Here is a 26,207-nt window from a genome sequence, read left to right as displayed (position 1 = left end):
TTTTCTGCACGATCGTTACAAAATTATTTTCGTGGGTACAATTTGCGATTTTTAGAAAAATTTTGTTAAACATTACGAGTCAAAGTATCCCTACGGTTTCCTAAAATATGTAATAGAGTATTATATATTTTGCGAAATCCGATAATGAATTTGAAATTTGATGAACAAGTTGTTATAATACAAGTTTCTCCAGATTCGCGTAGACGATAGTCGCATAAGTGAAAGCAGATTGTATAAATTACACGGTGCTCGTGAATTACTCAACGGTGACAACGAGTTTTCGTTTAGCCTTGAAAAAGTTGTAAATGTTACGGTTGAAGTGAAAACACACTTATATAGTATATTTAAATAGTTTTAATTGCTTTTTAAAATATTATCCGGATAGACATATGTCGTGTTACACACGCAGAGACACATCGATCGTATAATACAGAATAATTTGACGATTGCTATAATTGCTTTAATGATCGTATGTTGCGGGGCTAGTGACGTACTTGAGGAGAAAGTATTTGTATCGCGTAGCTATATACGATACGCGAAGAAAGTTTTAAACGGAGAAAGTATCGCGACGCGTTTTTGAAAATATAACGTACAAAAGTTGACGCGGCGTATTTCGGCGCGTTTCAGAGATATCGCAATATGTGATCGGATATCGATATAAAAATATATATAATGTTGAAAGCAAAACAGTTTGATGAGACAACAGCCGTCGTTCTTAGAAAGCGAAATGTGTTTTACACACTTAACCTTTGATTAATTTTTTTATAAAATTAAACATGTTGAGACAGGCAGACAGAGAATGAGACAGAGGAAGAGAGAGAGAGAGAGAGAGAGAGAGAGAGAGAGAGAGAGAGAGAGAGAGAGAGAGAGAGAGAGAGAGAGAGAGAATCAAAGAATCAATGCACATTCAAAACTATAGATCAATGATATTCATTGCGCAGTGAAAAAATGTGGCTGCTAATATTAGAATTATGATTTGATTATCACTTTTTTTCATTGTGTCACACTGCTCATATATTCATTTCATTGAAATATCGCTCCGGCGACAGAACGATGTGATCGTATCTCATTTTCTACGTTTCGATAATGCTATCGTTCCCGTAGACTGTAGGTAGTCTGAGTGACAGATTGCTCAAGTGACAAGTACATTAATAACAATTTAGCACTTGCGGCTGGTTTTCTTTATATCTATATTTCTACGCGCGTTTCACTACGTGTGCTAATTAATTAATTATAACGTATTGCTATCGTTAATAGCGGCATTTATCTCGGTGGAAAAAAATTGTTGCATAATTCTTATTCTCTTTTACATAATGAGACGTAAAGCGTGACAGCGCTTTATAGCACGCGTATCCTATTATTGATGGCGCACGTATATTAAGTTTATGTAAATAATTGCTCTTTCGAAATTCGTAATTGACATCCATTGTTTTGGATCGCGAAAGAAAGTAACGTAAGCCGTGTGCGGCGAGTTCGTCGCTTTAGCAAATATTCGCTGAACGTTTTAAAAATGTATTCCTGCGTGCGTGTGCGCTGCTCACATTGTAGGCACGATTACTGGATGATTTTAACAGATAAAAATCATACGTAATACATAACATAATAGTATATAGTATACTACGCAGATAAGATTGAGTAAACGATAACATTGATACGATGCATATACTTGCCCTACATATTGAATTAGATAAAAATTTATATATAAATATTTATATATAAATATTTTTTAATTGTCTCTCGCGCTTTTGTTAATTATTACGCCGCATTTAACGATAAATGTGTTATACAACGTTTGTCGTTATCTCGAAAGATGCGCGTCAAATGATAAGTAAATGGATTTCGCTTCGTATACCGAAAAGAGGACACGACGGCGAATATACCGCGGCTCGAGTCGCGCATAAGCGTCGATCCGGTATCTTTCCGCGTCTGCCCGATTGGACGTACCATTACTTACATCGAGTATAAAATTCAAGAGTGTGTCGCATCCGCTGTAAGAATTTATTGTATTATTCATGTTCCGAGAAAGGAAGTTGTGCGTCACAGACAATGCCACGTACAACAATACGTGCCTTCGTTTAAACTGCAGGGTCGATTCTACGAAACATCATTCGTCTCGTAATCATTCTACTGCAAAAAAATATGCGCGCGAAAGGAAAATATTCGTCAAGTTATTTAAAGAAAGACTCATACACGAAATTTATTATTACGTGCTAATTGTGCTTCCTCGATTCCTCTTTAAATCGGTGCGGTGGTGAACTGTCGTCGGTTTCGCGCGAGAGAGAGCATTATCGACGTGCGTATATATAATTTATCACGCGTGCACGTATTCTATGTATAAATATAAAGCGGACAGGTGTGCGAACGAGGCTCGAACGTGAATAGAGATCTGCCTATACGAAAGCGCGCGATCGAGGAGTACGGTGCGGCGACGTAAGAGAGAAAGCCTTCGGCTGAAGTTATATTGATATGCGTACCGTGACATTCACGGTTCGCCGCAGTGAATAACGCGAGATACGAAGCTCCGGAATGAGAGGATTAGTCATGCGATATGTCGGATACCGTTTCTGTGCTCGATCTCATTGTCGGTATATATATACAAGATGTTATAATAGCACGAGTATGTTTCAACATGGTTGGAGAACGGTCGATTCCAATGTGATTTTTCGCTTCCTCTTAGGCACGCGGAATGCGCTCGTCGCGCACTTGCATCTCGCACGTGGAATGGAAGACCAGGTGAAGCGATCGAAGCATTCGTATAGTCGCCCCATAAGGGAAAGTAACGTTCCCCAAAGATATTTCGTATCAAATTCCGGCTCCTTTCTTTTCTCAGCGGGATCCGTCTTCCTCCCGCATTTCGTTTCCACGTTTCTTCGACCCGCGCACGTGTTCATAGCTTCGCGTCTAATTGTCAGCTGCACACAACAATTTGTTATCGCGTGCTTATAGAACGCCTCCGGCGATCGGGCATTGTGCGCGACGCGTTACATAAAGTATGATTGAGAAGAATTATAACTCGATTAGACTCAATATCGCCTATCTCTTCTCTTTCTCTTTTTTCCTCGGTGCATGTCATACAGCGTACAACGTATGAGGAAAAAGGGCACACTATAGGCTGTCGCGCGCGCACCCTCCTCCCCTCTCCAGTATGTCGCACGACGGTCTGATCGTCGGCTGCTACGCGATTAGCTTTAACGAGCACGTTCTGTTATCAATTTATCGTGAAAGCAGTTCAAGGTTTGTTTGGACGAGCATGCACAAGGTTGGCAGAAATAATCGAATCGCTCTAAAAATGCTAATCGCCTATGTGAGTTTCCTGTCTCATATACGCATATGTAGTCTCGGCGTTTTTGCAAAAGTGGAGAGATAAGTACGATCTGCGAAAAGTTCCTTTCAAATTACACTCGCGTTCGTCTTCCATTCGAAGGCAGATTAAAAGATTGAGAACGAGGCAAAATTTCTTTGTAACTCCACCTGTGCACCCACCCGTGCACACATTACCGTATAAATAAGTTTCTCACGAAGTAATTTAATTCGATATTTTTAATCTCTCGCGCACAAGAAAGATGTATTTTATACATATATTTATAAAAATCTTAGTAAACATTCTGAAGATGAATATTAATGCCTGCACATGTATTGACAATTGTAATAATGTGTTGGCACTCAAGGTGTTACGGATAATCTTGAATATCTATTAAGCTGGGAATAACGGCACATTTTCTTATGCAAATCCTAGTATTGTAATAAGTTAAGAAATCAAAGTTGAGTTTCTCCGGAGAAGGTCGCATAAATAGATCTATTATTACCATACTTCTTATTGTACTTATGCAGGATTCAGGAAATATAAAATTGCACTTGTAACTTGCGAGGCTAGCTCCGATGTAATGTTTTCGATTTTATTTCTTTGTACAAAGTCTATTGCTTCTTTTTAATTACGTGTTCTCATATGTCTTATATTTGCGCGCGAATAAGATGCGATCTAAAGTCAATGACTTTAAGGATAGCCTTGAAGCAGTTGCTTGGCGAGCTCTAACCGATTATATAAATCTTGCGATCGACATGAACGAGAGAGTCGCGTTAGATGTTACGATGTTCCGTAACTAACGACGTGTGCTCACCGTTGTTTTTCACCTTTTTTGCACGCTCCAGCTATTGAAGTTGAGGAATTGTTATCTCAGGAACGCGCGTCCGCGCGCGAAACATCAGAAGTTAACGATGAATCACCGCGCACATTGAATGACGTAATCACGCAATAAAACGATCACATGCGTCTTGTTACAGGCGAGAAAGAAATTCTGCACGGCGTCAGCGGCGAATTCAAGTCCGGCGAATTGGTGGCTATAATGGGACCTTCCGGAGCCGGGAAATCGACGTTGCTGAACGCTCTCGCCGGTTTCACGTGAGTATCGAGAACTCGTTCCTCCGATGACACATTTTAAAATCAACGCGTCCGCGGATCATCCGCGACTTCGGCAATTTGTTTCTCCGTCGCGCACGCGCGGATCTCTTTCTATATGCGCAACCTCCTGTTGTGCATTTCTTCATATGTTTTCTGAATGATTTAAGTGTTATCATTCCACGTTCTTTAATTTTGATTTACGCGCGGCTTTCACGAGCGGTTATAATCATTATAATGCGCGGACGTACGCAGTAGAAACCTGACCTTTGGCAAGATAACGCATTGAACTGCATTTGTGCTTGTAATGAGACTCGATAGGTGAATTTACATTATGAAAACAAAGTTTCAGATAGTGCTATATCTAATAACCAATTCGCAATTTTCCTCCATTCGTGATTCGTCGCCGGAACACGATCGGCTAGTAAAACGCGAAGACGCTAGAAGACGCGTGTCTGAACTGAATAATGCGAAAAATTTGAATTTGATTCGCTGTAGGCTGTTTAGGACTCGAGAGCGATATCAGATAACGAAACGATTCCATTCAATATCAAGTTAAATAATGCGAGAAACTTGAACTCAATTCGCCGTGAGTTTTCCGTGTAGGCTGAGAAGGATACCGAGATTGACTCACGATATGGCTCCATGCACGTGGAGTTTTTTCTAGACATATTTTTTACGTAGTTTAGCATTATCGTGGAATACTAAATGTCCTAGTCGAGCTACTTATTAAGTTCGCTCACGTAGAACACACGCACGCATCGTCTGATTCGCGCATCAGTTTCTTCGCAATTTTTCCTTTTTACGTAACGACGATTCTTCACGTTGTAATTGATTTGTGGTAATTAATTCAACCAGATTTTTTTTTTTTTTCAGTGTACCTATACTTATTTTGGATTTTAAAACTATTTTGTGTCATGCAGTTATTATGATAAATCAGATAAATAGTACCGATGAATTATACATAATTCAGACATTGTTAAGTATTTTTGATTTTTCTTACACAAAATACGGCCAATATTATTTGCTCTTCAGGAAAACTGATTTTACTGCTACTTGATGCAAATGAGACCTTGATATTATATACCGTAGTTATTTATCGTGGGAAATAAACGTTAATCATACATTTGTACTCGTGTATTAAAAAGTTTTTTTTACAAATATCGTTTATTACATAAAACATAAAATATATTATTCACGTACAATGTATCATTACGATATGATGTTACAGAAGGTTTATTACCGATTGCGTTATTTCATTTGGAAGATATTGAAATAAGGGTATTAATTAGAAGTAAATAAGATATTTCATGTTTTCTATCGGAATTTGTATTAAGAAATATAAAATTTCGCAAAGTATTCGTTTCCTTGCGACGGTCTCACCTTAATACAAGAGAAAACGTGTTATTCTGTTAAAAAGGAGCTTAAAATTAAAAGCAATTTTATTTAAGACAAAAATATATCGCTCATAAAATATCTTCCTTGAAACCAAACAATTTTTCCAAATATACTAAAGCGTTTTTACGTACATCTATTTATTCTTAATATGTTTGTCTGTATTTTCGTTGAAAAAAAGATATCAACTATAGTTAAATTTTTGTCCACCGCTGGCACCGCTTTTGAGCTAATATTATAATTAACATTTCGAATTAAACATTAATTTAACTGCATTAATTCAAATGCGCAGATCGTATTACGTTGAATGTTTTTAGTTGCGTGGAGTGGAAAAGAACGGATAGTTTTTTTTGATGATAATTGTTTCTTGATTGCATATCTCGGTATATTAACTAAAAAATTAACTATCCTACGGCGCGCTTAAGCGTCTAATAATCAATTATCTATTCTACGTCTTTTCTATTTTCAAAGCGTCTCGCTTACGTATCGTTCTTCCATACTATTCATTGCTACATGGTATTCACTCTCTATAACTTCCGTTTTAAATATTGTTGCACGATATTAGGTGATATCGATTAGATCCCAATGCAGAATATCTACTGGACAGGAAATTACGTAAATAGTCAGTAATATTGCGGGACTTTGCCACATTGTACATGTGAGGGCAAATCGCAGCCTTGTCAAGTATACTTATAGAAACGTATACATTTCTTCCGTGCAAACGTTAAATCTTTCGACATTTTTCGCTAAAAGACAGCGAGTACTTAATAATTTCTCTTTTTGACAATATAATTGTTCGTAATACGAATGTATCGATGGCAATGCGTAGGGTAAAGGGTGTAAGCGGAGAAGTTCGGGTCAACGGTAAGGTACGATCACCGCAGAGCGAACGATGGAAGAGGACGTCGTGTTACATACAGCAGGACTCCATTCTCAGAACGTTCATCACCGTGGGAGAAGCCATGACGTTAGCTGCTCATTTGAAGCTCGGTTACACAATCAGTTCTGCTTATAAACACTCTCAGGTTCGTGATAATTGACCGTCTATTTTAATTGTCGCGTTGTGAATTCTTCCGTTTTCTTTAAACGCAACACAAAGGTCCTGTGTTCGGTCTCGCGCGCGAGGAAAAATTCGATCTATCTCTTATAAACTTCTCCTCTCCATTTTCCTCGCGACACGTACGATTTATGGAATTACCCCATTATTTTTGGACCTCCCAGCCGCACCTTCTAATTCTATTCACGCTCGATGTATACGCGCGCAGGTTTTAGAGCTGTTGGAAATGCTAGGGCTGAGCCACTGCTATGACACGTTATGCGGAAAGTTGTCCGGAGGACAGAAGAAACGGCTCGATATCGCCTTGGAACTCCTAACTAATCCTTCAGTATTATTTCTCGACGAACCAACGACTGGTGAGTAATACATTACAGATTGGCACAATTCTTAAAAAATTGTATATTTAAAAGACAATTAAAATACAAAATTTGGTTAATTCTTAAGCGATTTCACAGACATAGCGCTTTGACGTGATTTTAAAAAGATTGAATAGTCAATAGATAAAAGTAAAATTGAGAAACAGAGGTCAATTATAAAAACTGTCTCGGTACAGAAATCATTGGAAAGAAATTAAGGAGACGTCAAAATGGTATTTAAAAAATACTTAAGTAGTTCGAAAATAAAACACGTACTGTGTGTAACTTCGTTAAACAAACGTTTCTGCTAAATGATATTGTTAAGCTCATAAAACATAGTAATAGCTAGCTAACGATATGAATGTTACAGAATAACGTTGTATATGAGATAAAAACGATATGAGAATGTTTCAAAATTACATGTCGAGACGTATAATAGACCAAATAGGATATATAAAAACAACCATGATATCTTAATAAATACAGTGTATTAACCCGGAAGCTAATCATTATAGCGTAAGAAGCCGAAGATGACTAGCGTGCGGACTTGTGTTTGTCTGGACTTTGCTGTCCATTTTATGAGCTTTATTAGTTATTTGTTCGATTTAGTTAGCTCTAAAACACCTTATATATAAATTAAAACTGATGCAGACGATCGCGGAATTGTATCTTGTTGACAGTTAATGAACCTGGTAATGCGACTGCTCGATACCTAGAAGTTTTTGTCTATCAAGCTACCGATCGTAGTCGGAGGCGCAAATAACGATTATTGCGTCGCAAATAATGCACTTAATAATCACTTGACAATCTAACATTTCACAATAAGCGTCATTGTACTCGTGTATTACCCCAGAAAAAAATTACGACGTTATAATCATGCCGCGCCGTGATAGTCGAACTGGCAGAGGTCTCGCAACAACCTGTCTCGCGATTCGAGATGTGTATTTCCGATTACCTCATTCTATTTCCAGCCACGCTTGCTTAACGCTACACCTGTACGAGATAACGCAAAGATATCAACGCGAGGCTATCAAGGGGATTGCACTTGAATCCCCATTCCGAGCCTTTATACATTGCGTGCCGGGCAATCGCGATTGCGAAATACGCGTTTTCCGCGGAATGTGTATTAGCCGCTTTGTAGGACACCGTGGAATTATTGACCTTTCCAGGCCTGGATTCCTCTTCGTGCAGCCAATGCGTCGCTCTCATGAAACGATTGGCGGAATTAGAAAGGCGTACGGTAATATGCACGATTCATCAGCCGAGTGCCTTGCTCCTGGAGATGTTCGATACCCTGTACGTGGTGGCTGGCGGTTACTGCATATACAAAGGCCCGGTCAGCTCGTTGTTACCGCACCTGGCCTCTGTCGGCGCTCATTGTCCGCCTTATCACAACCCAGCGGATTTCGGTACGTAAACCTGCTGCAGCTGCAACAATTGAGGGCAATTTTAAGGCCTGAAATATCTCTCGTACATCGCTTCTGATATAGTTTCTGATTCACAAGCGAACGTGTAACTAACGGAATAAGAAATTACCGGCGGCAACGGACCAAGGTCGTATTTCGCCGTGGGCCGTGCCATCGATCCGCTCCGAAATTGCGAAATCGTATCTAAAAAAGTCTTCATAAATCGCGCGATGACGCAAGAGCGGGGTTGACTCACTACACAATTAAGTGTGTAGTAATAGTCTCGAATAAATTAGGCAAGGTAGAGAACGAGTTAAGTTTAAAATCTAGAAAGTTCTTTTGATATTGCCGGTACAGTTAGACGTAGCGAGTATGATTCGCTAAAAAGATCTTTCCCAATAGCATCGTCCATTTATGGATCTGATCTGTTGTAAGCTCTTTACTCGAAGCATCAAGATAGCAAAGTAAGAACAATCGCGTGTGTCAACGACTCGTAACGGCCTGAGTAAGTTGATTGCAAGTACACCGATATGTGCGCAGTGGATGTTGAAACGGTCAACGTTCACTTTGAAAGCGTTCTGCGCAACAGCAGAATATAATCATAAGTCTAGAAATAATGACTTTAAAGTCGAATTGAATTTGTTTCAGTCATCGAGGTGGCGATCGGCGAATACGGGACTTCGCTCGATAAGCTGGTGGCAGCGGCGGAAACGTTACCGAATGATCAGAAGAGGACGGTCGCTCTTACCACGGATCAGCCTGAGGAAGGTACGGTCGCTTTTTTTTTCTATTTTACCTGACCAGATCCTGGCTTTTAAACCTGACTAGATCTCGAACAGATAAAAAATATTTCTCGGGTCATTTATGTAGGGCTGTAGGGTGTTTCGCGCAAGTATGTTTCTTGGGTAAATATAAATGTTGTACAAACAGGTCCTGAGGTCCCATAGAAGCTTTCAAGAGCTTTCTGAAATATTACAACGAAAAAATGAAATGTGCCGCGAATAAAAAAAAATCTGTTCTTATTATCAACAGGATTTATAGTTCTTTTTTATTACAGTATAATTTTATGCAGTTCCGTTTCAAATCGCCCTTGTCGAAAAAAATATTTTTATATATTTTTTTAATAGATACTCGATTATTTCCTTACAAAAGTTGCATGAATATTCAACGGCTTAAAACTGTTTGAGAGATGGTCTATAGATATTTTTAATATAGTTAAACTCATGTGTTATTCATATTAAACAAAAAGTCTTTACACACAGACACTATAAAAACTTCGCTGAAGATGTTACATGTAAAAAATGACTTTTTCCTATACCTCTCTCTTCCTTATTCTCTCTCTTTTTCTTTCCCTCTCTTCCTCTTTCCTTCTCTATTTGCTAATGGACGTATTACAAAACGTATTTTTATTTTTAACCTTAACATTCCTGTAGTAGGTAATAAATTACCGAAGAGTTCCGAGAACTTATACGCGAAAAAATTTATCAAGTTAGTTTGTAAAACAATAATTATATGAAAAGAATGAAAAGAATTTTACTGAAAAATTTAAAAATTTAGCTAGATACAGAAAATAATTATGTAGAATCATCAACTTAATTACGTAGGACGCCCGTGCATGATAATAATGCTGAAAAAGTTCTGACATTCCAGGAAACAGCTTGCATGCATATTCTACATAATTAACTTGATGGTTCTATAAAATTTTTTTCAAACCTGCTTCAAGTTGAATTTTTAAATATTTCAGCAAAACCGTTAATTCTTTTCACACAGTTATTGTTTTACAAACGAACTCGATAAATTTTCTCGCGTAAGTTTTTCGAAGCTCTTCGGTAATTCACTGCCTTGTATGCAATTAATTGCGTCCAACAAAATTATATATTTTCAGATTTATATCTAGCTAAGTTTTTAGATATTTCAGCAAAACCGTGTGTATTCTTTCCGTGTATTTACCGATTTATACGTATTATTCTAGCGGACAAAGTCAAGGAACCACCACCACCCGCCGGTTTCCTGACGCAATGCTATCTTCTTTACAAGAGGCAGCTATTAAGCTTGAAAAGAGATTACTCGTTATTGATGGCGCGATTGCTTTGTCATCTGTTAATCGGCTTGTTGTTCGGATATCTATACAAGGGAAGCGGCTATCGAGCTAATGTCTTAGCGAATTACGTTTATCTGTACGGATCGTTGCTGCTTCTTGTGTACACCGGGAAAATGGCTGTTACTCTTGCCTGTAAGTAGCTAATTATATCTATAGTTATTAAACATCGTTTGAATGGAAATATTCAATTGCAATGCTTTACACAAATACGAGAAACTAATTAATATATTTAGAAATATATCCGTCTGCTTCGTAACGTATACATGTAGGCAAATGCAAATGCAAATTTAATTGTCGTTTCGTCATTTCACAGAAAATAATGGTAAAAAAATGAGTCACGTTTTATATTTAATATATCGAGATTTTCAGTTTCGATAAACTGATTAATATCAGGTAAAAAAAAAAACAATTTAATTTATCAAACGAAAATATTGGTATATTAGTCACATTAGTTACAGTAACGGATTTTTATTAGTCATATTGGTATTCTACGCATATCATTAATGTAAGCATCGTAAGCGATTATTAGCGATCTACGAAGTATGTAAATCTCTTTTTTTTTAAAGAAACGTTATATAACTTAAAATTAATGATAGCATTGAATTATCTATCTATCAATATCTAATATGTTTGACTTATATGTATAAATTGAATTATTAAACGTGTCTGCAACGTGCGTTATATGCTAGAACACATAATCGTATTTTTTATATAACGTTTTCAGTTAATTCATCTAACTTTTATTAATTTCACGTGATTTAGCTTTATTTAATATTTCAATTACAATCACGTGACGCATCAACTACCTTGATCGTTGTCAAATTTGCAGGATTTTATTACAGAAATTATATTAATTTTAAAACTAAAGGTAGTTCAAGGAGTTCAATAGATCAAAAACCAAGGAAATAAAATGGGTTAATGAATCAAGCTAGTTGTATATTATTAGCGCACTGAAGATGACCTTATTACAGATCGAAACTTGTGACATTTCATTATTTATATTTATTTCAATGACAATACATATCTACTAATAACTAGTTTGATTCATTAGCCTATTTTATTTCTTTTGTATTAATTTTGTTCATCAAGACAGATTTCACTAAATAAATACAACGTGCGTTTATTTAAATCGAGTGTACCACATATATTGGCATTGTATTACGTTCGTGAATTCTCTCGGAAGGATAAGTAATTGTAAGTTTGATATGGGCGTAGTTCCTGTCAATTGCTGCAATTTTTGTTTTCTAAGTTAGTTAGCATGCAATAGCTCTACTTCGTTAAGCGAGAACCAGCCGTTTTTATGTTAGCTTTGCAACGCCGTGCGTGCTAGATCGAATGATAAGTATCGAAGGCCAGATTTCACTCGTTTTTTTCATTACTTCATTTTATGATTTCATATACGATTTGCCGTGGTAGAAACAAATTTCACTCTGAGCCTATTTGACTTCCGAAACTTTATGTGTATATACGTGCAGAGATAAAGAAAGAGAGAGAGAGAGAGAGAGAGAGAGAGAGAGAGTGTGTGTGTGTATGTGCATTTATTATTGAATTTCGCTATAGCTGTTGAAAACATCAATCATTATAGTTGTCCAGAACTGTCGTCACTAATCTCGCTTATCTTTCGAAATGCAGCAAAGTTGGTCGACGATAATTATCTTCACTGTTGCTGCATCAAGTATAGTAGCATGTAATATTCGTGAACGCTCGGCGCCGCGCTGTCATTACTTCGAGATGTAGGTCAAGGAAACGCGAATATCTCTGCCACAGCTGCTGTGATTAAATTTCATACAACGATCACTCAACGCGACTGTGCATCCTATAGCGTTTTCGAGGAAAACGTTCGAGTCAAGAGCGAATAATAACGTAATATCTCTGTTTAAAGTTTTAATGCACATTTGAGTATATCGTCACATTTGACTAATTTATCGAGGAAATGATTTAGTGACTTATTATCTCGATATAAATGATAGATGTCTCAATTTACGGCTGTTAACTCGAATAAATTGTCTCATAACGATACGTCAACGAATCTTGCGCAATTCTGTCGGCGAAAAATATATCTTAGGATAAAAATAAATAAGGCTAGCTAAATATAGATATAAATGATAATTGGCTTATTTATAAAAAAAAAAAAAAACTGTAGAGAATTAAATTAAAACCCATACGAGCAATTTATTTAAATATTTCGTTTATTCACATGGTGAATTATCTCTCTATACGATTTTCTTTCTTTTTCTGTTGAAATTTTTTCATTTGCAACATGGAAATGCGTTCCATTATATATTCTATTTCCAGGTCTTTAAAACGACATCGATCAAACTCCGATTAACTTAATCGATGTTCAATCGGCAGAATTGCTTCAAGCAAAACTCTCTCTCTCTCTCTCTCTCTCTCTCTCTCTCTCTCTCTCTCTTTCTCTAACTATATTATTATTCGTCGTCTCTAATGTAATCTTTTTTTTCCACATGTTAAATGACAAAGAATTATTCGGATTATTCCACATCAACAAAACAGTGTACAGATACGAGTATTACTCGATAAGAGTTAACTATATTATACTCGATTAAGTTAATCGTAATCGGCGTAAATTCAGTTTTCTCACAATCAGTCAAAATCCTTCAGGTCATGTTATCTTGGTATTCAATGAGTGTTCAATTTCAATTTATACGCCTCTTTTTGTTTCAGTCCCACTGGAGATGCGGATTCTCATGAGGGAGCATTTTAATCGGTGGTACCGGCTAGCGCCGTATTATATCAGCATATTGCTGGTCGAGATACCCTTCCAAGCGGCATGTGCGACGTCGTATCTGGTGGTGAGCTACTGGCTGACCGGACAGCCCATAGAAACGAATCGTATAATATTCTTCATGGTAGTCAGCATCGCTGCCAGCCTGACGGCCCAAGCGTGGGGTTTCTTCATCGGCGTCACCACGCCGATTAAGGTGAATCTCCTCGGAATTCCTTCTTCCCTTATAAGTGACACTGCCGTAGTCCATATACAATTTTGGACCTGAAGTTACTCAATGCAGATAATTAAGTCACAGATCCGCGAGCGATTCTGCTATTCATCGGCGTTGTTGAATATTCCAAGCTGACTCGCTTCTCAACTTCTTTTACGTTTTATTTTTTTTATAGACATATACATCATTAAGTTTATCATTGTTGCGAGCCGTGAAGATTGCGCTTTCGCTTAATCTTTTACAAACATTACTCAGCAAAGAGAAATTTTTCAAAATTGCATAAAAGTTTTGAACTGCTACGTTATATCTCTTTTCTTTGTTTTTTAAAAGAGGACGTGCGTGTTCAATAACTGATTTGTACACGAGTGCTTTAACTTTAGTTTAAGTCAATGAATTAAGAATTAAATCTCGTTATTCGCATAATCTCTGGCACAATCTCATTTCGAAATCCAATGGACCGATTTATTGAGGATTACTAGATTAAATACTAAAATATTCAACTTTAAACGTATGCAGGAAGAAAAAAATTGAATTTCATAATTCTTTGCAGATCGCCGTCTTCCTTGGCCCGATAATTGCGGTGCTGTTCTCCATCTTCGGCTTCTGCATACGTTACTTCGACACGCCGCACGTGTTCCGCTGGATGTTTCATATATCATATTTCCGTGCGGGTTTCCACAGTCTGTTGTACACCGTATACGGATATGACAGGATGGACTTGCTGTGCGAAGAATTTTATTGTCACTACAAGAGGCCCAGCAAGTTTCTCAACGAGATGGAGATCAACGATGTAAACGTGGTCAACAATCTGGTACTTATCCTCGGTATCGGGGTGCTGATGCATCTTCTAACGGCCAGCGCGCTTTGGTGCAAGCTCAACAGAAGATGAACGAAACAGTTGTTCTGACTTGTCACTGATCTTGTCAAATACAGTATTGCACACAGTCCCTTCCTTTTGAGGAACGACATAGGAATTCTGATATGCTTTTCCCATGAGAAATGCGAAAATACGAAGAGATTCCATGGGAGAGATTTCACAGGAAACTTTAAGAAGGTTAAAAAATCGCTAAGAATTAGTGAAATCATTATTTCTTTAGTCCTTGATCTCGCTGGAAATGAGATGTTCCGCGAAAATTTTGCGAATGTTTTCTATCGATTCGAAGATCGAGAGAAGACTAGATGTCATCCATGTGAATCTTTTGAAGCTACCAGTCGCAGAGGCTTTTTAAAGTACTCTAGCGGAATAAAGTACTAATCGAAATTATTTTGTATTAATCGTGACAAGACGCTATGATCCACCTGCAACTTCGTTCGCAAAAAGCGGTGATATTCAAGAATTATATAAAGCTGAATATATGTATATAAGTGAGAGTGATAACTAAGGGACAAATATTTACATGACACAGCGCGCATTTGAGCACCGCTATTATAGTTTGTAATTGTATTTAAAGCCCTAAAAATGTACTAAACAATATAAAATACTAGTTTAAACTTTAATGTTTATTTAAACCGCGTTTTTAGTATTATCTACGGATATGTGAAGGTTTCGTTAACTAAATATTTCGCACTCTCTATTTGCACACAATATCTTACCATAGGAAACACGATCTTCTTTCTGAAAAAGAATATAAGAATATAAGAAAAGTATTTTATAAAAAAAATAAGCGGAAGTAAATAATCGTTGAATCTCTCTAAGAGGAAGTGGTTCTTCTTTTATACTAATTTATTATTGTTTAAGTCACTCTTTATGGCAAAAGAGTACTACTATATATAAACTGATATTTACTCTCATTTTCTTTATTTCACACACACAAACACACACACACACACTGCATCTGTATTATTTCTACATTTAAGTACATGTATTCCAAATCCTTAATACAATACGATACAATCCAAAGTGATACAATCCCATCAACTAATAGGCTTGAAAATTTATATACGAGCACATATTTTTTTATATAATGTAATTCACAATCCTAACATTAAATATTTTATTTTAACGTCTGCAACATCAATGATGATGTAATCAACACACGAAGGAATAGTCTTATAATAATAAAGTTATCAATTATGAATAAAATTGAAGGAAAGTGAGACATGTTATATGTGCACATAAAGAAGAAATGTTGGTAATAAAATTACATATCAGATTCATCTCTTATGTATTGACTGTTTTACCGAAGATAACATTAATCGTATTAAAAAAATATAATCTTGAAAACAGATGAATTGCAATTTTCTTAACAGAATATTACGCATTCAGATATTGTTATCCTTTAGCAAATACTTGATTAAAACATCGCAATTTATTACGAAAATATTATTATTCAAGATCACGGTTGATCTTTTCACATTGATTGATCTTGCACATTTTAGGGCAGCAATGTATAATGATACATTTCGTTTCGCGTTTGCGCAACGCAAGCTAATGAGAATCAACTTGTGCCATAGTTTGTTTCAAAATTTTTTTATTTGCGACATACGATAAATCTTAGAGTTTACAATAGAATTTATTTTCAGTTAAGAGCATTTGAACAGTTAATAACAAACTGACGAATTTACTCTCTTAATCTTACAAATAATTATACTTTATACCTCACTTGAAATTTAATTAGAATGGATAAATATGCGAAGATACGGATTACATTTATTTTAACTATACTTAAAAAAAGCGTACTTAAATGTAAGCATCGCCTAAAGAAAGATAATTATTCCTATTCGCGATAATAAATGATAACAATAATTGCAGTCTTGTTCTTGCATAGTAATAATTCTCTGGAGGATATTTTCTGTTGTTCGTTATACTTTTTTTTTATACAAGTGCCATAAACATAGGTACCACACGCAAAAGTGATATTGCCATCACAGCAATTTCTACAAGGAAGGTAATACTGTACTTCTTACTATTCAATTTGCTCTTTCTCTCTCGTACCTTTAAATATGAAAACAGAATAAAAAGAGCGACTAGAAGTAAAATTAGTGAAAGACTCGACAATGTATACAATCTTCCATCTGCTGATTATATAGAGATAAAGTAATTTACATCGAATTTATTCTATAGAATATTGTGTATATATATATATATATATATATATATATATATATAATATGAAACTGCATGTTTAGTACCTCTATGTTATAGTAAATCTTATGTACATTATTATTAATTTCTTGTAAATTAAAGTAATCCGAACAAATATCTTGATGATATAAAATTTTCTGTATAGTTTTTGTTTCGAATCCTCTTCTATCTTTTAGTGGCTTATCTTAAATATTTTATGCAATAGGATTATCTTTACTTCTTCTCTCAAAACTTAGTAAATTTCTACTTAATTGGATAAATTCTACATCATGATATTAATGAAAATAAATAAATCGTGGAAATTTTCACATAGCTCAAAAGTTGTTCTCAACGTGTTCATGAGCAATTGATGAATTCTTTCGGTACAGTGCTGATCTTAATGAACACACAATTTTTAATACAATTACGACGTTACGTTTAGTTGTTGACATCTATTGTTAAAACGAAATAAAACTAATACACACAGCTAATCGTCAAAATTATCTCTAATCACATTATTATCTACAATGTAAAATAGATTTACATAAATATACTTAAAAAATATTGATGTTTGTGTTCCTCATATTGGTTTCTTTGCAGATAGTTTCTCTGATTCATAAATTGATATAAATATAAAAGATGGATTATCTCTTGCATATAAAATATGGAACGTTTCAATTTACAGACAACATAATTATTCAATAATACTCCAGTATACGATATTGAACAAGATATTGAGAAACATATCATCAACACATAATTCGATTGCAATAATCAACGGTATATCAATGAAAAGTATCGTAATAAATTTATAAGAGTGTTACTAATAATTTAAGTACCTATGTTGTAGCTTTCTTCTCAAACAAAAAAAAAATTAAAAAGACAGAAAAAGAGAACATAATTATGTTCAAAATTACATTCAATTTGATACATAAAAATTTTACATTCTAAATAAATTTTGTTCATGTTTTTTTAAAATTAATATTTTAAAATAATTTTTTTTTACGTTTTTGTTATAATTTTCTTCTAAAAACAAAGAGATAAAAAGAAAAAGAAAGAAAAGAATATAATTATGAGAGTTCACGATTGTTCAGTTTAAAACATTAATTTTTTGAGATTTTGAATAAATTTTTTAACATTTTTTTAAAAACAATTTTCTTTTACTTTTCTCGTCTTTTATTTATGCAATTTAATCAATCTCAGATAAAAAATCATCAAAAAATTTTGATTCGTAAGCGATATCTACAATACTTTCCATTGTTGCCGTTAAAATGTTAGGTACACAAGTGCATATATGTGTATGTGTATATATATTATACATACATGTATATTACATATATATATTTCTTCCGGATGGAATATATACATATACATATATATACTAATCTAAATAGTCCAGATTATGTACGGTACATCGGATAATTACATAGGCACAATACTGTAAACTAATAATTTAACATAAAAGAAGTTTATACATAATTATACTCTTCATCGTTGGAAACATCGGTTAACTAAAACAAAAATTATTGAACATAAAGAAAAAGTAAGTTTCTATATCGCCCGATCAGTTCGAAATCAAGTTGGAGAAGATAATCGCGATTATAAATTATAATTTCCATATGTACTATTTACAACAGAATTTCCATCCCCTTCCCTTCCCTTAATAATTATTTACATTAAATCGTTACAAATTTATCGTAATTTTTCGATTGTTTCACTTTTCTTTGCGCCTCTGTTTCATCTTCTGTGCCGTAAAGATGAGATCGGTGCTTCATTTCAGTCGCAACAGACTTTAATAAACCAACAAAGAAACAGAAAAGTAAACGTAAGAATAACGTAAATAAGGAAGAGAAGAAAGATAATCGAATAAAGAGAATAAGCCACGTTCATGAATGTTACATCATGATATTAATTTCTGACCAAACTCACCAGACGAGAACGCACTCTTTTTGGCATATCTTCTTGTAAACTATAGATTTCGTTACGCTTTAAAACGAGCTGAGAACCATCCTCGAAAATCACCTAGATAGAAAAAGTGTGAATCATGAATTAATAATTAAATAATCAATAAGAAATAAATTGATCTTTATACTGAGATATTGAAATTACTTACAGTAAACATTATTCGATGATTTGTACCTTCGAAGACGCCGTCATACGTCTGACCGTCTGTCCAGTTCACTTTCACTGCGGCTCCGAGCGGAGGCGTGTTCCCCGGATCATAGTTCTAAATAAGGACAAAAATATATGTAGAGGATGTTTCGAACGATATCGTATATCTTAAAACAGGCTCTAATCCTTAATCACTGAAGAAACTGGTAATTATATAGAGATTGGATTAATAAAATGATAAAAAGAGGCTGTTGAAACTTACGGTTATATCTGAAGGATACAGATCATCACTGAAGCTATTATCGTTAAATGTAACCATGTAAAAGAGGATATCCTGGATAGCATCTACTTTGGCTTGATAATATCGGGAATTACGATGCTTTGCCCAGACTGTCTCTCCTTGTCGTATCTGCGGAATCTTTTCTTTGTCTTCATCGTGTCCGTTACACGTTACCTAGACGTTATAACACACATTGACATTAACGTTTACAAACTTGCTACGAATCACGTTTCATGATTAGGGAATATATACCTGAAGTTCCTGTGAATTATACACCGGTATAATAAACGTAGCGCCTGCCACGAGACCACAAGACGGATGAAACAAGTTGTTGCACTGATTACACTTCAGGCACGCTCCATGTTTGTGCTCGCAGAAACAACATTTCTTGCTGATTGAGTCCTTCATGGTCGTCAGTACATTAATAGGTTCTTTATTTATAGCATCTTTGAATATGGCTCCTGGCACCATAAGCGTGCATAAGATATGCGCCCATCTGCTGTCACTGGTACGCTTCAGAGGACCGCCAAACATCGGACACAGGGTACACATCTAGTTTCGCGGTAACAAAGCAGAATTTAATTGAGATGCATGTTTGACGATGATAGAAACAGAAAAAAAAGTAGATCTGTTAAACACGCACCACGTCGCTTCTGCCAGCTTTACACGTGTCGCAAGCCCAGCCTCGGATATCCGTAGGTAATATAGTTATACCATAACAAGATGCATGAACGGTTACGTGACATTGTCTGCATCGTAAAAGTTTGTTATTCTCTGGTTCCATGACCTGTTCCTTAGAGTTCGCCGCAAAAATACTGGCCGACACCTGATGCACACAAATTATTCTTTCAATAATTATCTTTCCAACTCTCGTCGCATACATTCAAGAGAAGATTTACTGAAAAGTTAATAGTTATTAAGCATTATTTCCTTACCCATATAGGTGTACTCTCAGGTAGCGTAGTTGATTCGCAATACTTCCAATCAGGCGGCATCATTCTACTGCTTCCGCTTGTACACGAGGCAAAAGTAGCACATATTGCACAATGAGACACTTGAGCGCTCCAATAATTATTGAATGCTTTCAGTAGCTCACTGTTTGGTATATTCGGATGAATCATCTCAGAAATGTGACCTGGTATCACTGCTGTTGGCTGATTGCAGGGTTGTGGTATATCGACAGACCGCGTTGATGTGGATTGATCTTTTGTAGCTTCAATCACAGGAGTTGCTGGGAGATCAGTCATTGTAGTAGCCGCAGGAGCATCGTCTATAGAAGCAACATCTACAAGAGCAATGGATGTGACAGTTGCAGGAGTAACAGTTGCAGGAGCAACGGCCGCAGGAACAACGGCCGCAGGAACAACGGCCGCAGGAGCAACGACCACAGGAGCAACGACCACAGGAGTAATAGTTGTAGAAGCAACGATCGGAGCAATAGTTACAGGAGCGATCTTAGGAGCAATTGGCGCGGGAACAATAGAAGCAAAAGGCATCTGTTGTTTTCTTCTTGTTTTTCTCTCTCTGATTGGCCTTCTTAAAATAGCTATTTTTAATTTAGACGGGAGTGAATTTGAACAAATATTATCTATTTGTTGTGTGTCTTGTAACTGTGCCTTATTTTCAAACTTATGTGAATGCTCATTCTCATGTAACGCATTTTGTATATTTGCAACTCGTGCTTGAATGTTTGGATCAGACAAATTCGTCGAATCAATTGGATTGTCAAGTTGAGCTTCAACGGAAGTAGTCGTAATACTTGCTTGAGAAGTAATCGAAGATGCGTTATTAATCGACTTATTATTTTTTGCTGCTGGCTTCCTACGTGACGTTCCTTTTTGCGATCTTTGGCGCGGTGGACTCTGGGTAACTTTTGGCATAGTTTGTTTTGGACTGCGTGCAGGTGCAGGTGCTGTTGGAACATTCCTAATTGTCAACATACCCGTATTTTGCGCACGATTGTTATCGTATAATACGATTTGGGGATACGTTGAGCATTGCGGTATTAACATTGCATCCATCTTTGGTAGGGGTGCATTTGCAAATTTAGGAAAAACGTTCTGTTCACTTAGCCCTTGAATTGCCATTGGATTAGAATACGCATTGTTTGACCAGTTCTTTACTTCCTGGGAACCATTGTTCGTACAAGGTGTTTTTCCCATTGGACTCTTGAAAATGTTACGGTTAAAAGGCTGGATCGGAGTATTGAACATGGGGCAATCTGTTTTAGGCACATGAGTAATAGTAGTATCAGGTGGAACTTGGTGGTACAAATATTCTAACGATGGTTCTAACGATGGTGGACTTTGTACTGCGCTGTTGTTTTCGGTACACTGCACTTCCGTTTCCTTCTTCAAAACTGGGGGCTTGGGCTGCAATGAAATTAATACTTTCCCATCAAACATAATCTTTGTTATAGTCGGGGTCAAGGTCTGTTGATTTTCAGTATAATTTTCAACTGGCGGCTTAGAAGTTCTAGACAATAAATTAGGTATTACGTTTAAACGAGGTTCTTTTATCAAGTCCTTACGGACATTATTTTTTGTTAATATATTATCTGTAGATATTGCACCCATATTTTTATAATTTACATTTGTAGACTTTTCGATTTGAGTGGGCAAAGCGTATTTACTTGTACTTACATCTTGACATCCAGAATTAGTATCCTGTGCAATGGTACAAGGGCCCTTTACAAAACTTATATTTGCAAATGTCATTTTTGAAGAATCACTCCTGTCGTTTGTCGATGAACAAATAGTTGACCCGCTTTCTGCGGTATTGACCGATGATTTTGCCGTGTCATTTATGTCGTTAGATACAAGATTCGTTAGTTGATTTGTTTTAATTTTATTTGTGGCTCTCTGCTTAAGCTCTTTGCTAATCGCAACTATAGGCATTTTAAACTTTTCTGAGATTTTAGACATATTGGTATTATATATATTTAAATCAGGTAGCGGGGCACTACATTGCACAGTTGCATCTGAAACATTCGAAGTTGGCATCTGATCCGATAAATTATCGCGTTTGCGTTTACTTTTGGACACACGTTTCGGTTTCAATTTCTTCTGCTCGCTGTGTTTTGAATACTTCTTTTTCTTTTTGGTATATTTTTCAATTTCTGGAGGATTAAAACCATCTGTAGGATTGATGTCTATTTTTAGAGGATCTACCGGCTCATTTTCTATAATAATTTTGTCATTATAACTTCCTTGAGGTACAGGAATTTCTTCGTAATTTTCCTGGGATACGTATTCAAAAGTAGTTTCACTTTTTACTTCAATTTTAACGATATCCTGTACATTAGTAAATTTGCTGCCTTCCTTCTTAGATTTAGATTCAATTTTTGGTTTCTTTTCCTTATCTCCGCTTTGTTTTTTCTTTCTTTTCTTGCTTTTCTTGCGATTATAACCATCATCGTATACAGTTGCTTCTTCAATATCTAAAATAAAAATATATGATCAGTAAAATCACGAATAACCACAAAGTTTATAATAGTAATAATAAAAATAAAAATGTGCCAAGTTTTACCCATTTCTCCTGCTTTGAGCCAAATATCTTCCAGAACCTCTAACTGTTGCTCATCTGGTGCCTCCTCCACTTCGTCAAATTCGAGATCTTGTAACGCCTTTTTAACATCCGGAGGAATATCCGCACGATTTACAAGTTCTTCCATGTTAACATGGACTGTGCTCATAATGTTAACAGGATTTGTGCTCATAATGTTCTTCTTCTTATGAATCATGTGTCGTTTATTTTTTGGCGTTGCACTCAAGTAGCTTTGTGGTAATTCACCATTGCTACTACTGCTACACAACAGATCCATTTGTGACGGCATTGGTGCGGCAGTCTGCCTAGGATCCTCAGGATGGGGACCAATATCCTCGCCTCTCAGCCACAATTCATACCTACATTATTAGAAGATTAATTATAGTAAATATTCAAATGTAAATGTTTAGCGAGTAATATTATAAAAATTGAATTATTTTTAAAAAAATATCATAGATACACACCTATCTGGTTGAAAACGTTTCACATAGGTGTCCATAGATATTTTGACCATGTCTTTACTGCAGGTACATTGCGTAGCTCTCTTTCCATATTCTACCCATCTAGGTGTCGCAAAATTGGTGGATTCCGCACAATTGAATCCATGGTTAAAACCAGCATGGTAGCCGTATGGAAATGTGATCATTATTTCTCCAGCTTCTTGCGTTATCTGTGAGAACAAAGATACGAAAGGCTGTGAAAGATAACTGAAAGGAATTTCAAATATGCAATCAACGTAAGTAGAAAAAAAAACTTACTTTGTTACATGGAATAGAGTATTGCCTTAGTATTTGGGGAGATATCAGAGACATTTTGTGGCGTAAGAACGCCTGGCAATTCTGATAGCTAGTTGGGAAGAAGCCGCTGGCCAGTCTTTCCAGCCTACGTCCGTGTTCTGGAGGTATAGCGTACCACGTTTTCGGTGCACCAAAATGTAAATAATTTATGGAATAAAGATCCATATCTTCCGTATGCCAGGCGAACGTTGTTTTCCACATTCCAAAGTACAGGTAAGCCGTATTGACGCCATCGATCGATATACCGTAATCCTTGTTGACATAATCCAGAATTGTTCCCAGATGATTGATATTCCACTCTTTCACGTCCGGATCCGTTAAGGAACCGGACACATCTGCGCCATATATCGGCGCGACGTACGTTATGTTCTTCCAGTATTTCCTCTCCAGATCCTCGTAATCGAAATGACGTGGAGTAGCGTAACGATCGGAATTGGCTAATTTACTATATTCCTCTACAGTCATCGATTTCTTTTGGATATTAATTTGTTGATAAAGTCCCTGTTTTCCAGTAACAACTTGGCAGATCGGCGCTGGAATGACGAGATGGTCTAGATCCTCCTTCTTATAGTCCTTCCGCGGGACCCATTCGGGTGGCGGTATCACCTTTGCCAAACCGGCCTTATGGGCACCCTGACTCTCCATATATTCCACATATTTCGTGAAATCTTTAAACTCCTCGTATGTCGGTCTAAAGACCTGTATACGGGGTATTCCTCTTGAATTACTAGCCATCGTTGAATTTTTTATAGCTGCAAATCAAAATTTAAAAAATACTCGATATGCAATGTGTAACTATAAAAACAATCTTCACGTTTCAGCAATAATATTGTAAACATAAATAAAAATACGTATAACTCTTCTGTTTAAATTATTAATTATACTTAATTTTTAATTGCAACCGATCAATAATTTAATCGTTTTGTATATTTACTATAATTTTTTTTTAATTCACACATTTTATGTGTATATTACGAGGCGTAAAATCGAAATCCCTTGGGAAAAAAAAATTATTTACGCTATATATTTGCGTCTATATATAATCGAAAATGAGCGTAATCAATTTACATACGTAACGTTGCTGTGATAACATGATTTTGCACTTTGTGCTCAAGGCTTACAAGGAAACAATCGGAGAGGGGGATGGTAAAAGCCATAGGAAATCTAAATATCTATTTATCGAGATTTCTAGATTTCAAAAATAGATAGATATCTAGATAAATATGTAGAGACCATTAAGAATAACGACTCTTTGTTCCTTCTCTCAAGATGACGAAACATTTTTCATCAATTATACAACAAAATTATGGCGATGCAATTGATAACATTGAAATTTTGCACATTATATTAACCATGTTTTTACAAAAAAGATCTAACTACAAATTCTTGATATTCAATTATGTGTGAAAAAAACGAAGCATGAGCGACATGTATTTTAAACAAATTAAAAAACGCTCTTACGCTAAAAAATACATTAAAAAAAACGAATATTTCAAAAAGAAAATAATATACACGTTGCATTTACCAATTTGTCGACGATTTAAATCAATTTATCGCAAAATTGCCTTTAAAAAAATTTCAGAAATGTATTTAAAAAAATAATAATTTTAATATTACATAAGAGACGATAACTTTAATGTAATGTAAAAGAATAAATGCGCCCCCCGTAAGAATATCATGCACGCATTTCTCTATTTCGACGCGTTAGAAAATCACGATACATCAAAGAAATAACTTCGACAATCAATTGCATCAGCAAAACAACCATTTTGTTGCACTCTCCCTAAGGGCACGGGGTAAGCGCCCCACGTCGATATCAAGAGCGATGTTAATAAATCACTTGCACGCTGATCAATGCTGATGAAATTTTTCGGCCCGATTGACTCCGGCGAGTGTCACGGGGTGTCGAGTATACAAACGTTCGCGTTACAACGTACAATGTATGAACCTTATTCACGTTGTATCTCATTCAAATCTTCACGTGATACTTTCTCCGGCACGTGCTAAAAGATTCCATGTGCGATGCGACTTAACGCGTAAACAAACAGCGGCTGCATTAAGAGGCGCGCGAGACGCGGGGAGGAAACGAGCTGGTGCACGAAACGGTAAAATAAGGGCCGACGGAGAGGGAGGGACAAAAATTAGAAAAACGCAACCCTTCCGACGGCGTGCTCCGGAACAGGAAGCCGTAAGCACGAGGTACATACGAGGCTTTTCCGAAGCATGCGGAAGAGGGGGCGAAGGAAGGGAATGCACTGGCTGACGCTGGTGGTGGTGGTGGTGGAAGGAGTCTATAAACAAAATGGTAGTTATCTATTGTTGCCAGGACTCCCTCGGGTGGGAAGCTTCTCCGCGCGACGGACGGAACCCGTTTCGGTCGCGTGCGGACGATATCGTTTTCCTCTTTCTTTCTCGGCCGTCCGATGCGTGCGTGCGTGCATGCCTGGAGGACGCGGGGGGGCATGCTCGCGCGCGCGCGCGCGCGAGAGAGAGAGAGAGAGAGGAAGAGAGAGTGAGCTCCATCGGCGAGATAAACCGCGAAGTGGCCGAGAGCGGCGCCGTCGCTCGCGACGCGGGGGGACGCGCGGTACTTACACGACAGACACGCCCGGGGATCACCTCTCCTGTATCAGGACCATCGTCCGCCGAAAATCCTGTCGTCAGTACCGTGGGTATTCTCCTATGACACACGCGCACACAAACAAACAACACCGCGCACCGCCGGGCGCCGTCGTCC

At 36.6% G+C, this 26,207-nt stretch overlaps 2 protein-coding genes across 5 annotated transcripts in view; one reads left to right on the top strand and one right to left on the bottom strand.

Moving 5' to 3' along the window:
- The window catches only part of LOC143902501 (ATP-binding cassette sub-family G member 1), a 26,006-nt gene extending 10,178 nt beyond the window's left edge, over nt 1–15,828 (top strand). The window contains exons 3-10 of the mRNA XM_077415462.1: nt 4,282–4,399; nt 6,621–6,816; nt 7,057–7,204; nt 8,374–8,613; nt 9,259–9,378; nt 10,583–10,843; nt 13,397–13,653; nt 14,222–15,828. Coding sequence (XP_077271588.1) covers nt 4,282–4,399; nt 6,621–6,816; nt 7,057–7,204; nt 8,374–8,613; nt 9,259–9,378; nt 10,583–10,843; nt 13,397–13,653; nt 14,222–14,560 — 1,679 coding nt within the window. The 3' untranslated portion in view covers nt 14,561–15,828. The remainder of the gene's footprint in view (nt 1–4,281; nt 4,400–6,620; nt 6,817–7,056; nt 7,205–8,373; nt 8,614–9,258; nt 9,379–10,582; nt 10,844–13,396; nt 13,654–14,221) is intronic.
- LOC143902497 (lysine-specific demethylase 4C) lies at nt 8,505–26,207 on the bottom strand. Of its 4 annotated transcripts, XM_077415455.1 has the most exons (12): nt 26,066–26,207; nt 23,432–24,222; nt 23,138–23,343; nt 22,656–23,032; nt 21,770–22,566; nt 20,063–21,499; nt 19,771–19,953; nt 19,380–19,679; nt 19,110–19,301; nt 18,849–18,962; nt 18,665–18,757; nt 15,479–18,525 (listed from the first exon to the last, which is right to left on the bottom strand). In XM_077415455.1, the coding sequence occupies exons 2-12, from the start codon at nt 24,203–24,205 to the stop codon at nt 18,412–18,414; spliced, it is 4,587 nt and encodes a 1,528-aa protein (XP_077271581.1). In that variant the 5' UTR covers nt 24,206–24,222; nt 26,066–26,207; the 3' UTR covers nt 15,479–18,411. The 4 variants fall into 4 exon arrangements, with proteins under 4 accessions (XP_077271580.1, XP_077271581.1, XP_077271578.1 ...); XM_077415454.1 differs by lacking the exon at nt 15,479–18,525 and adding an exon at nt 8,505–8,632 and having other exon boundaries at nt 20,063–22,566; XM_077415452.1 differs by having other exon boundaries at nt 20,063–22,566.

Source organism: Temnothorax americanus, unplaced genomic scaffold (assembly GCF_048541705.1).
Source record: "Temnothorax americanus isolate GAGA-0224 unplaced genomic scaffold, ASM4854170v1 Scaffold4, whole genome shotgun sequence".
Taxonomy (NCBI): domain Eukaryota; kingdom Metazoa; phylum Arthropoda; class Insecta; order Hymenoptera; family Formicidae; genus Temnothorax; species Temnothorax americanus.
The sequence above is the reverse complement of the archived record's forward strand: the minus strand, read 5'-3'. Positions and strand labels throughout refer to the sequence as shown.

Coding starts and splice junctions, on each gene's coding strand:
- LOC143902497 (XM_077415452.1), bottom strand. CDS start 24,205: ATGGCTAGTAATTCAAGAGGAATACCCCGTATACAGGTCTTTAGACCG. Junction 22,567..22,655: donor GCTCAAAGCAGGAGAAATGG/GTAAAACTTGGC, acceptor TTTTTATTTTAG/ATATTGAAGAAGCAACTGTA. Junction 19,954..20,062: donor CTGAGAGTACACCTATATGG/GTAAGGAAATAA, acceptor TGTGTGCATCAG/GTGTCGGCCAGTATTTTTGC.